The 14,715-nt window shown below is 30.4% G+C and overlaps 1 protein-coding gene across 1 annotated transcript; it reads left to right on the top strand.

The window, feature by feature from the left end:
• The first annotated feature begins 7,033 nt into the window (after positions 1-7,033).
• LOC120120950 (probable transmembrane ascorbate ferrireductase 2) lies at positions 7,034-9,395 on the top strand. The gene is made up of 4 exons (XM_039140433.1): positions 7,034-7,358; positions 8,069-8,117; positions 8,747-8,946; positions 9,036-9,395. The coding sequence occupies exons 1-4, from the start codon at positions 7,215-7,217 to the stop codon at positions 9,339-9,341; spliced, it is 699 nt and encodes a 232-aa protein (XP_038996364.1). The 5' UTR covers positions 7,034-7,214; the 3' UTR covers positions 9,342-9,395.
• The last annotated feature ends 5,320 nt before the right edge of the window (positions 9,396-14,715 follow it).

The following is a 14,715-nucleotide window of genomic DNA, read 5'->3' as shown; positions in this document are numbered from 1 at the left end:
ACAAAATTCAAAGATTTTTTAAAACATTTCATTAAAGTAAAAGAGGTTTAATTACATAAACTGACCACAATAACCAAAATCAATCAGAGCATATTTAATTCAACCAATTAGTACATGCCAACTATACTCAAAATAACCAAAAACATTTAAATCCTCTATTTTCTGATCTGAAATTTTGTAAGGGAGGTGCTAACCTGTCTTACTCTTCTTCTCTTCTCTTCTTGCTTCTCTAACCTACGTGTGAAACAATCATACGCTAAGTCGAAGACTTAGTGAGGCAATAAACATATAAGGTAAACGGTAACTAATAATCATACATAAACAATTACTACTATCATTTCATACAACTCATACTTTTACATGTAACAAATATATATACATACATATATGTCATTATCATTCATATCTTTTATCTCATGTTCCTATGATCTCTTATGTTCATATCATATATCTTATAAACTTATTATTATATCATCATTTCAATCAATTATACTTATTCACATATACCTTAACATGTACTCATGTATATCATATAACATATACCATATATACTATCATAAAACACGTACACCCAAACAACTATAATATCATCTTCATTTTTATTAATATTATCTATTTAATAGCCCATGATACACATGTGAGAACTAAAGATATGCGAGTACATAGAGATTGTGCACTAATGCTGTCACCACAACTCATATAATTACACCGAAGTGCCACATATAATTGCACAGGAGTGCCGCATAGAATTGCACCGTAGTGCCATATAATAATGTCCATAAGGACCACATATCGTTCCTTAAGAATCATATACATATACTAGGGATCAAGTATGTGTCTCACCAGACTTCACACATGTTCCAAAGAATACATATATGTCCCGAAGGACCATATATCATTCTTTAAGAATCATATACATATGCCAAGGATCAAGTATGTGTCTCACCAGACTTCACACATTTCCAAAGAATACATATATGTCCCGAAGGACCACATAGACCCTCGACTCTTGGCATGCCAACTATACCCCTAGCTCTCATGACACATAACATGGGCATTAATATTTATGTTAACATACATTAACATATACACATAGTCATGTAATCCTTTCACATAGCTCATTGTCATATAGATCACATATTCCATATATATATAAACACATGGTTTACCTACGCGTAGAACATTTTCATATAATCACGTAGTCATATAATATTTCATATAACATATATTTTCTCTTTCATATATCTCATATCATGTATCATATCTTGTGATCATATAATCATGTTACATATAATCACATAACTTCTACTCATATGGTTCAACATCATTAAACTTAGTTCCCTTTTTCATATCATCATACATTTATATATTCTTATATGTCCTATCAATAACATATAAACTCACTCATATTCTCATATATTCACATAGGTAATATCATAGGACTTATATCTTTTCATATTATTTATGTTCTATTCTCTTATATTCACATACATATAATACATATCAAACATGTTTACATAAATCATTTCTAATTTACATAATTTATGGTCATATAGTTCCTATTACAAGTCACTTATCTTATCTCGTCTTCTCATATGTTCATATTTATCATACACCACATAAGTTTTATTACATACTTATATCACATTCATATATCACTAATTCATAATATAATTTACATCGCATCATCTATCTTATTCTTTATTCCTTGGTATGCACTTATATTACATAACCTATTTTATACTGATAAATATATATATATATATATATATATATATATATATATATATATATATATTACTTCTATTATTTCTTTTATATACAAATTAATCAATTTACTTAATTCAAATTCATATAACTCCTATAATTTTCTCATATCACTCCATATTCAAGTTTCCTAATTGATACATCATTCTCATTTCATTCTATAATTCAATCTTATTTAGTTTCTTTCAATTCACATTAAATCATATAACACTATTATATTAAATTCTCATAATTAATTATACCACTATGTACAACTCATAATCCTATTATTCATATAACCTTTCCATATAATTACCTAGTTTCTATCGTTTCTCGTGGATTCACTTTCATCATATTCTTTTATTTTTTTTTCATATTTTATTTCATAATCCTATACTCCCTTTATCATATGAATTATGTAGATTCTCTTATAACTCTTCATAGACATATATTTTCAATTCTATATATATCATGTAGATCTTATCATATGACATATTCTTTATACTTACATAAATTATATAACACATACAAACATATCAGCTCATATAATCAATCATACATACATTTCATGTTATTCACCTACTTATAATCCACACTTCATGCATAATAAAATAACTATCGGAAATAGACTTATCACAAGTCCAATTTCCTTATAATCCTATAAAATAAGATGCACTCACCTAGGCCTCACTAAGTTAATACCGATCTCTCATAATTCCCCTTGATCGATCTTATTTTCCAAATATTCCGGAACTGATTTAGGCTCGGTATCTACACAAATATACAATTTAAGGCAATCTATCAAAATCCAACCTTATAACTTGATATTAATAGCTTAAACGACTTTAAGAAATCAACATTTCCATTTTCCTTTAGGGGGTATCGATTCCCTACTGTGGGGGTATCGGTTCCCCTCTGGCATTCTGGAATTCCATGTTCGTTTGAGGGGGTATTGATTCCCCTAGCCTAGAAATCCCATTTTGAGCTCGAAATTCACGTCATTTCAGCTTAAACCTTCATATTTTACTTCCTTTAATATTCCTAACTTCCATACACATATTTAAACTCATTTCTATTCCATAATCACTTCTTTAAACCCAAAATTCCATCATTTACATGGCATTCAAGAATCACACTAAATTTTCAATGTGTTCTAATTCCAATTCTAACACTTCATACTTCTTAATTAGATTGATGACAAGTCAAATTCATCCATAAAACTTCAACAACCATACCATATCAAAATTTCATCTTAAAACTCATATTACAAATTCCTTCTTAATTCCTTTATCTTATTGTTTAAATCCCATATAAGCTTTCCTTAAGCTTATTTAATACCCAAAGAATCAAAATCCACTTAATATTTAAAGTAAATAACTATAAAAACCCAACGTACCTATTGTAGCTATGCCCCACGTGAAGAAGAGAAAGCAAGAAGAAGAAAGCTTCCAGATAGCTCTCTTCCCACGTTTTCACTCTTATAAAAGGGGAGAAAATATCTTTTAAAGGAAAAAGACCATAATACCCTTCTACTCTTTTTATATTTACCAGATAATCCTCTTAAATAACATTCTCAATTAAGTCCTTGAACTTTTAACTTGTTTCAAAATCGAGCACATAATTTTTAAAATTTGCAATTTAGTCACTGACCCTGATTTGGGATGTTACATTATGTATGAACATATATTACCTTTTAATTACCACAGTTTGATAAAAAAAATATTAAAAGGAGATTTTGTAATTTTAATAATAAAAAAGAAAATAGATAAAAACTATTAATGAAAAATATTGAGTACATTCGGTGGTTAAAAATTATTGTTATTCTTAGAAGCTAAAGGGGTCATTGTTATCTTTAGAAATTTTGGGTTTGAATACCAATAGTTATATGATATTGGACCTTAATTATCCAATAATTAAGAATGTTTAAAACATATATTATCATTTATAATTATTCTAAATTAATCGAAAGAAAATGAGTAACCACATCAGTCTACTATGTAAGATCTTTATCAAAGATCAATCTCGCATGAAGAGGATATCATGTGTCTCTGTGTATATATATATATATATAATTCCATTTCTTGGGATGAAAGAAATATATGAACTGGCCGGAACTAAGAAGGATTCACTAATCAGTAATAAGATAATTCGCAGATCATCCATTCAAATTCATTAACAAAAAATCAATAAACAAAGGATCTAACTACGAGAACAAACACAATAAAAAATCAAATAGAAAAAAATTAGAATTATAAAAGTCAAGAAAAACGAATTTCTAAATCAAGAAATAAATATTAGTTCTAAGAAAATAAGTTATCGAGATAAAATACTAGAATCATAAAAAAAATGGCAAATATTAAAAAGAATAAATATTTTATTAATCAGTAAATTCTATTTTTTTTATAAAATTTTTCATTGAAAAGATATACATATATATTCTTTTATATATCATTAATTTTCCAAGAACCAATACACAACTTTTTCATTTATATATATAATTTAATATAAATATATAATTTATTAGTGATTTTTTAAATATTTAATACCAGAGAATAAGAATTTTAATTTTTTATTATAATTTTAAATTTTAAATTGATAAGTTTCGTTTTCAAAAGGAAATTTATATTTATATAATACATTAAAAATAAAATAATGACTTAAAGCAAAAATAAGTATTCAATGTTATAACATTTTTTATTAATTAGATTTTGAAAATTATAAATTTTTGTTCAATTTGAAATTTAGAGTCGTCATCGACTTTTGAGTTAGGTAGATAAAATGCTTAAAAAATTCCTTTAAAATGATTTTAGGAAAAATCATTGTTAAACAAAAATTGGTCTACGCTTAATGATTATCACTTTATTAATTGCTATAGCTCATACGAGAAATAAATTCACCACGAAAACATAGCATTCACCCCTACTTAATTGGGACGAAACTCTGGTATAGAACTTATGTCATGAAATGTGTGTGGTATGTGAGGAGAAGCATACAAACCTTTGACTCAACAAAACGATAAAAACACAAATATTTTTAAACAATATTTGATAAATATGAAAACAAAGAAACAAAACATTAGTACAATTATTGATAAATAATCCAAAATAAATGAATCAATCTTTGAATAAAAAGGATCATAAGTTAATTTGGACTCGAGCTTATAATTTTCACTATCACAATAACGTATAAGCGATTGACGGCCTGAGTCTCTAAAAAAGTTCATAGCAGAGTTGTCAACTTGTCATAACTATTTTTTATTAATTAAATTTTAAAATAATTATGATTTTTTTTTGAAAATTTGTGGATTTTTGTTCAGTTTGAAATTTAGAGTCGTCATCGACCTTTGGGTTAGGTAGGTTGAATACCTAAAAATATATGTTAAAACAATTTTAAGAAAAAACATTTTTAGGCATAAATTGGAATGTGTTTTCCAAAGACTCATTTTTTAGAGTTCGAGAGTCGATTACGCGTGAGAAAGGGTAAGTACTTCCACAACGCCCAAAATTGATACCTAATTTTTTATATTTGTTGTGACAGCGGAAACCAAAAATTCGGGTTAAAAATTAAAGCAAAATCCTTTTTTTATTAAAATTGATCAAGTTCACTTTTCGTTTGAATGTGTCGAATTGAACCGTTTCTAATAAATTGTGTTTTTCACGTCCATTCTACGATAAATGTTCTTGAAAATACATTGGGATAAAAATGTAATTATAAAATAAATAAAGAACTACAAAAATAAATAATAAACATAATAAACATAACACAATAAAATAAAATACATATGTACATACTTTTAAATGCATAAAAACAAATACAATATATAAATATATTACTAAGTAAATAAATATAACTTTGACACATGATTTTTAAAATGTGCTCCCTTTATATATACACACACAATTTATAATTAATAAAAAAAATATGTTGTAAAAAAAGTTTATGTTATATAAACATACACATTCAAAGCATAAAACATAAATATAGGACCTAATCAAAATAAATAAAGAAAACAGAGAACCGTTGAGTTAATAATTCATGTTATTTCCTAGAGATTCAAAAAATTAATCAGAATGAATTCATAGCAAAATTTTAGTGACTAAAAGCATCAATTCATCATTCTCTAATCTATAATAAATAGAGGACTAAAATGAAATGCATCTCAAATTATTGGATGCAATCAAATATTAAACCTAAAATACTACTGTAAACGAAATCGTGACTATAATGTAAGCGTAATTAAATTTAAAGCTCAAAGTGAAAACAATTATAATTCGAATTAGTATCTAAAATGAAATATTACAAAATTAGGATCCCTCCTTAGGTGGATAGACCAAGCGCTAATTCAAAAAAAAATCCTAACCCCTATATACAACGTCGTTTTGAGTTACCTATATAATCCTTGTTATATGATTCAGAAACCCTAAGCCTTCCCACTTGTCTCATTTCTCGCCACCTGAAAATTTTTGAGAGAGAGAGCTCTTTGTAATTTTCCCTCGTTGTTACTATGGTCGGAACTTGAAATATTTAGCCTAAAACAATCCTCTTTCTATCGTAAATCCAAAAATATCCATTAATAACTATAGGCTAGTTTACCAAACTAGCAATCCTCATTATCTGCACATTTTAAAGTCTTAATTATATGTAATTTTGACTATACATCTAATAACTCCATAAATACAAATTATGGTGTATATCTTTTTTTTACCTTGTATTAGATTTAATTTGTCACTTTCGTCTCTATCATATCTTTCATCAATCTAGCCATCGAAGTTGTTCAATCATTCTATATCTCACCCCTAACTTAAAACCTTAAATCTTAAACCCATAACATTTAAACCATAAATTATAAACCCTAAACTCTAACTTAAGGTTTTAAGTCAAGATTAAAATATAAAATGATGTAATTAAATAACTTTGAGGTTTAAATTGAAACGAAAATACGATATAGACAAAAATGATAAATTAAGTCTACTATAAGAACAAATGTGACATTTTAATTTTTATTTATTTCCAATTTCTTTCATGTTTGAAGCATCATGAGTACAAAAATTTTCTTTACCTATTAAGAATAGTCAAATTGTTTCAATATAAAAACACAAAAATAAAATCATGAACTGTTCTGTTTTTCAATGAAATTAAATCATCAAGTTGAATTATATACTAAAATGAAATTTGACATTTGCTAGAAGAATAATAATTTAGAAGTGTTGAGCGAACGTGGATACGTAATTGGCTTGAAACCTGGTCTACTGTGGAAGCTTGATGACTCTGACGCCGCCGCCTTCTCTGATCTATCCTCTACAGATTAATCAAATATAAAATCCTTCTTCATTTCATTGGAATCAAAACCCTCCATTTTATTTCGTCTTCTTTTGAGAAAACCCATCCCTCAAGACCTTCAAGACAACACGTATTTCCTTCCCTTTTTGTTTTGGTTCTTGTATGTCTGTCTTGCTTGTGATACATAAATGGGTGTTCCGGTGATCAAATTTCCTATCTTTATGGTAATTAGGGTATTGGGAATCGTAATAACAGCTATTCTTTTCACCTGGACTCTTCATTACAGGGGAGGATTGGCTCTCATCTCCGATGACAAAGATCTCATCTTTAATGTAATCTCTTCCTTCCTCAGCCCCCCTTTGTTCTATATATTTTTTTAGTAGAGAATCGATAAATTTCATTTTACTTGATTTCCCTGATACTTGTTCTTTTTCTTTAATGGGTTGTTTGCATTTTTGTTTCTTTTTTTCATTTTCTTTTTTTACATATGGTGATACATTGATCTTCTTTCCATTTTGCTTTATAATTTGTGATATTATTTATAAGCTGCAAATTATGATACATAAGGAATTGATGTTTCCTTTGTTTAACTTCAAGGCGTACTGTCATTCTTCAGTGTTTAATTGTATAACTCAGTTCACAAAAAAGTAATAAAATATGGTGATCAACATTAATTTTTAGGAAAATTTTGTCATTGCTATTGCTACATTTTTCCCCCACCTGGAAGGGGGAAGAAAAAGAAAACCAAAAGGCATATCTGCAGACAAGTGAGCAATGTTTTTGAGCTAGTAAAAATGAAAAATATGATTTTTGATGCAGAAGTACATCTATACGGGACAATTGTGTGAGAGTTGGTACTTGGTACTATATCTCTGCATTTGTTCCTTGTTAATCTATTACATTTATGTTTGCTTTAAAATAATCTGATAGGTAAGTAATAAAAACAGTACCATGACAAACCCTTAAACATTCTCTGTCTTTGTTCTACCTGTATTTTCTTTTCCATTTCAGAAAATCAAACTTTGCTGTGTACTTATTGCAGGTCCATCCTGTTCTGATGGTCATTGGACTACTGCTCTTAAATGGCGAAGGTGAATGCCATTTTTTATATTGCAGAATCATGTTCTTGATGCTGCAACTTTTAGTTATATGCATCCCACCATCTCCTTTAAAGTTCTATATTTATGAAAGAATAAACATGTATTTGGGAAAAAATTCTAATGCGGGGCTAGAAATCGACAGTTCTTTGAGAACTTAACCTTTTTTGTCACTGATAGGTTTATTGAGGTTTTCTTAGGACTTAAGAAGGGAATTGCCATGATTTCTTAGAAGGATATTTATTTGAAAATATATACATTGTGCCTTTTGTTTTCTCTTTTGAGAAAATATTTAAAGAGCTGCTGCATAAAATATTTAAAGAGCTTGTGGATGCTTAACATGGTACCTTGATGTGACTGGTTGTTTGTAAAGCCTAATCCATTAACTATGATACTTGCACTAGCTGATATGCACAAGTTTGTTTTTGCGCTGGTGAAAGAGCGTCCTAATTTCTTGATGCCTTGGTGTGAAACATGCCGGGTGTACAAATCTTGTGTTCTAAAAGAGAACTTAATTCTACAATTAGAAAAGCATGAATGTGAACTTTTATGGAATGTTAAAAAAAGTCGCCATCTTTACCGCCTTGCTCTGTTTAACTCTTGTTCGGCATTGATTAATGCAGCCATGCTGGCGTACAAGACTGTTCCCGGGACGAAAAGTTTCAAAAAGTTAGTTCATCTTACAGTTCAATGTTTTGCCTTTATCTTGAGTATTATCGGTGTGTGGGCTGCTTTGAAGTTCCACAACGATAGGGGCATTGAAAACTTTTACAGTCTACACTCATGGTTGGGCCTAGCTTGCCTTTTCTTGTTTGGCATACAGGTTCTTCTCTGTTCCTTTCCAGTGCATTTTGGCTCCATTTTTGTGGAGTTATGGATCTTAATCATGTCTTTTATTTTGCTTTTTACCAGTGGGCCGCTGGATTCGCAACGTTTTGGTACCCGGGCGGCTCTCGAAACAGCAGAGCCGCACTGTTGCCATGGCACGTGTTCTTCGGGATGTATACATACGCACTTGCTGTTGCTACTTCTACAACGGGTATCCTAGAGAAGCTTACTTTCCTTCAAACCAACCGGGTAATATCGCGCTACTCTACCGAGGCTTTGCTGGTAAACTGTTTAGGTATATTGATTGTTGTGCTGGGTGGTATTGTGATTCTGGCCACGGTCACTCCGGTGAATGGCAAAAGTGATACCCACCGGGGTCTATCGGAATAGGTACGACTGTGTTTCCGAGGGGACTAAATGGACTCTAATGAAATCTGAAAAGACCCGCCATGGAACTTTGAGTTATTGATTGTTTAGTGTTTGATCTCACATCTGTTGTATTTTAGCGGCCATAAAGTTAGTTTCAGTATGTTACATTGATAATCAAGGTATACTAGAATTTTTTAAAATACGTGGACCAATGATGCCACCGTTATTAAAATAAAAATAAGTTATATTTGTGATTATTAATGTAATTTATCTTATTATTTAAAATAATTAACATATACCATTTTTTATTTAAAATAAAAATTTGATCGGAATTTTAATGAGGTCCGTAAAATTTTTAATAGAGAGCGACTGAAGTAGGTTTGATAAAGAGAGTTTTGGTTGGTGATTCTAATGACCTACAATTTACAGATGATTTGATCGTGTTCTCAGAGACTAAGCCTGAGATGGTCAGAAGCATAGAGGACCCTGAAAATATTTGAGTAGCGTCGGGCCTTAGACTTAATTTGATCAAGTCTAAATTGTATGGCATCCGTGTGGATGATTGTCGTATTAGAGATTGGGCAGCAGTTACAAAATGTGAGCCACCAAATACCTTGGGAATAAAGCGAAACTCTATTGACTTGTGGAATCCTATTCTCGATAAGTTTCAATCAAGACTAGATGGTCGGAAAAAAGAATTGCTTGCCTTTGGAGGTCGAATAACTCTGATAAAATATGTTCTATGAAATTTGTCTCTCTATTATTTATCCTTGTTTCAGATGCCTAACTCTGTGGCCTCCAAGTTAAACAAGACGATCGTTAACTTCTTTTGGGACTCTTCGTCTAGAAATGCGATTCATTGGGTAAAATGGGAAAATATTTGTGTTCCTATGGTGGCCTAGGCTTCTTCGACTTGAGGTTAAAGAACTGATATGTCTTGAACAAATGGATTTGTAGATATGAAAACGAAACAGAGTGTATGTGGAGGAGAATTATGGTTTTGATCACAGTTAACTGCTGCCAGGTCCTGTTCATCCGAGAAAATCTTCGTGGGTGTGAAAAATATCTCTAAGCCTCTCTCCCAAGCGGACGATACTCTCACAAAGAATTTCAGATGTGTTTTTGATGAGGTGTCCGTTGAGTTTTGGGAGGACTTCTTGGACTGTTGTTTCTTTTCTTAAAGAGGCCTATCCGCGCATATTCGTTGTCGCCAGTAGAAAGTCTGTTAAGATAATCGATTTCGGGTCGAGCAGTAACGGACATTGGTCTTGGAAGATTGGGATTAGAAGAATGCTTTTCGATTGGGAACTGAATATCTAGGATGAATTTTTAAATACCATAAATAAAGCAATATCAAGGTGTAGCATCAATTGGCCCTCTTTATATCCATCCATTCTAGATTTCAATTGTGGTTCGTTCTGCAAACTTTAGATATTTCTGTTGAGTTCATATTGCGTTTGCATTGATTACATGTGCATATTAGTGGCCGTTTTTTTAAATTGCTGGTGTGGTAGTGGTAATTCTGTATAATTTCTAAATGCCGCCAAAGCAAGATGGTGCAACTGGATGTGGTTATATGTCTATGTAATGATGATTTAGTTCAGTTAAGTTGGGTCTTGGGGATCTGCAGTTTGTCGAACAGCAGCTCATCTCAGAGGGAGCGATGTAGATACATGCTGTGGGAGTGCAGGAGTTGTAAGACAGGATCGTCTAGTGCAATGGTTCATCAATGATGTTCCCCTGGGTTTATATTTGATTAAGTGTGTTCTGTACAGCATCTATAGGGAGCCTGCTGGAATCTTTGACTCAGGTTTGGTATGCGGTGCCACTGTTCGGTTCATATTTGAACAAGCTTCTTACCAGTGGGGTTATGGTTTAGTGAGCCTGTGGAGAAAATATAGGAGATTAGATGGTTGAGTTATTTTGTATCGACATCGAAATGATGTACTCTTTTTCCTCGTTTAGGATTAGGGAGGCCTTTTTAACGAGATTCATTTCGTTGTTCTTGTTTTATATGAGCATTATCAATAAAATCATACAAAACTTCATTTCCAAAAAAAAAAGTTATTTACCATTAACATTTAACGATGTGGCTGTTAAAAAATAGTATAACTACATATTTGATTATTAATATTTATAAATTCTATCAATTTAATCATAATCTTAATTTAATTCAAAAAATTAATCTTTCAATCAAAATGTGCCACATGTCATCACTTGATTAGAGATTTTTTTAATTAACTTTAATTATTTAATTAAATAAAAAATTTCACCAATCCGGTAGTGACATGTGGTCACCACCTGTTATAAAAAGAAAGTAAATTGGAGGGGAATTGGAGCTGAGTGAATCAAACCAGGGGCCATAATAAAACCTGGAAATGTGATGTGATCCCGATTATGCGGCTTACATAATTTTCTACAATCTCCTTGAGAATTTTTGATCGAGGCAAGTTGTTTACATTCGAGAAGCTTCGAGAAGCTTCAAGAAGCTTATTAGAGCTTAATTTAGGAATTTCAAACCAAGTTCAGATTTTTGGAAGCCTTTTTCAATCCAAAAGAATAACCTCCACCATCATACTCAAGGCTGGAACGTGAAGAAGGAACAATCAAGTTTAAGGGAGGATTTCATCTTTTACTTGTGCATGAATTTGCATGAGTGTTAATAAATTTGCATAACATTAAGTTGCATAAATTAATAAGCATGCTACTTATTTAAGCATGCATTTCATTTAAGCATGAGTTCATTAAAGCAGGTAGGTTTTTATGAAGTTAATTCATTTAAGTACGCTCTTTCATTCAATAAAGCTAGTTCTCTAATTAAATTGGTTCATTCATTTAAACTGGTTCATTAACTAAACTAGCTCTTTAATGTTTTTCATGGCATGCTTATATTTGTTTATTTTTAGCATGAACATTTGTTTGTTTTTGTGTCTAGGTGCATGAGGGAAGTTGAATAGTCATAACAAATGCAAGAATAACAATCAGAATATATTCCATTTCTGGATGCAATACAGATGTGTTTGGGTCCTGATATCAATTGGATATTATTCCTCTATCTCTTAGCTTTCCAACGCCTTTTGAATCACCTCAATCCGATACCGAGAGCTTGAGATATGACCGTTTTACCGAAGACAGTGCAAGCTGGAATTTTCATTACTGGAATTTTATGCATGGACGATTTGGATGAGTTTAAGCCAAGGAGTAGAGTCTTTTCATTTTCAGCCAAGATACAAGCAATTGAAGGCCTTCTTAATTCACCAATTTAAGACATTCAAAGCTGATTTTATCATCCAATTTCAAGGGTTGCTCATATTCTTCAAGGGAGAATGTAATAAAGGTCACATTGACTCACCTATTCAAGGCATTCAAAGTCATTATCATCCAATTTAAGGGGATGTTTATGACTTTCAAAGAACATGCAATGAAGGATGAATTATTTCACTTATTATGACAATTAAGTGCGATAATTAAGCATGGAATGGGAAGAGTGGACAACAAGGAGGTTTATGAGCATTCAAGGACTACGTTCATTCTACTTTATTTCATATTTAAGCAAAACAAGGCAGCCCCATAATCTCCACCTCCTTGGACGAATTTAAGGTCAAATTCAGCCCAAAAGTGTTTACATTCATCCAAGAACTCTATCATTTTCGTTCACAAGGAAGAAGAGAAGAAACAAGCCACTCAAGAGCATTTAACACCATTATTATGAGTATTCATTATTTTTGTAACCTATTTACATTTAAGCCTAGAAGTACTATAAATAGGCACATTTATAATCATTTTGTACACAACTTTGATTTTATAAAATACCGTTTGAGAGTTTGCTTTCATTCTATTTCTTTTGAATAACTTTATCGGCTTCAAGATAGTCTTGTAGTCTTCATCCATCCCATTTACTTATAGAGTTGGTTCCTAGCTCATCTATAGCTATTGGGCCACATTCCACCCTCTATCACTTCGATTCCATCTTTGTATATTGTTGGTTCCTAGCTCCATATAGTTAGCTGGTCACAATCCATACTTTTTATTTCATCATTCATCTCTCATGCCATAACATCGTTTACCTTCACCATACTTCCATTCTTTCCACACTATAAATTATTATCACCACTACACTTTCTCCACTTTTCTTCATTTCATTAAACCACAACAGCCATCACTCTTCCATCACCTTCAAACCACTTTATCATAACCTACAACCTTTCGTTTCAATTTACTTATATTAATTTCCTTCTTACAACACTGTTTGTGCAATTTTAGAGTTCAAGCAAAGAGCTACTAGTTTCTTATTCAAATCACGATCGGACAACAACATATATGACTCTTGCCACACAACCGAGATCATATTAAAATGCCTTAGCCTCATATTTATTAGTATTATATTACAAACTCTTTTACATATCTTGTAATACATTTTCACATAAAAACAAGAAATAAGAAGGAATTGATAGGATTCGAACTTAAATCATTAAAATAAATATAATAAATAAATTATATATATAGGTCCATTTTTGAGATTTTGGTGGCTCTCGGGCGAACAAAAAAATTAGGCCCGTAATTAGGATTTAAATTACAGTTTACATTTGTGTCTTTCGTTGCTTTGTGTTTATCGCTATTGCGGACACAACAGATGACATTGCGGTCACTACAAGTATCGTGATTGTGAATTTTAGTAACATATACTATTATGTATATATAAGTTCCGAACAATATCATTACTACTGCATAACAATCATTGTTGTGGTTACAAACTATTATTTAAGTAATTTTTCCTAATAACAAATGTTGAAAAAAAGTAAATTTTAAGAACAACTCCATAATAATAAGTATTAAAATAATAAATCTCTAACGACAAATATATAAAAATAAATTTTAAGGGTAAGCTCATAATAATAAATATTGGAAAAAATTAAATCTCTAGTAAAAAGTACTGAAAAATTGGAGTCATAAAAAATGAATTTTAAAAATATGTCCCTAATAACAAATATTAAAAAATGGACCATGATAATAAGTAATGAAAAAAAATTGGGCCTTTAATAACAATGTTTGAAAAAAATGACAAAAAATTAAACACTCATACAAATATTAAAAAAGTTAATTATAAGAGTGATCCCTAAATATAAATATTAGAAAAAAATTGAATGCACAATAATAAATATTGAGGAAAATTTTAACCTATTAAAATAATTAGATTCATATTTGTTACTATGTTGTTTCATTTTAAGTAATTTACGTGTACTTTTTCCCTCCATCTAGAGTTAGGGAGGTTTTTAACGAGACATGTATGATACTTCATGTGTATGATTTCTTTTTAAATCTACACTATTTACCCAAAAAAATGAATTTAATTTTTTATATTTTAAAATTAAATTATTTTATTTTTAAAATTATT

Source organism: Hibiscus syriacus, unplaced genomic scaffold (genome assembly GCF_006381635.1).
Source record: "Hibiscus syriacus cultivar Baekdansim isolate YM2019G1 unplaced genomic scaffold, ASM638163v2 tig00110356_pilon, whole genome shotgun sequence".
Classification (NCBI taxonomy): domain Eukaryota; kingdom Viridiplantae; phylum Streptophyta; class Magnoliopsida; order Malvales; family Malvaceae; genus Hibiscus; species Hibiscus syriacus.
This window is presented reverse-complemented; position numbering and strand designations above follow the sequence as displayed.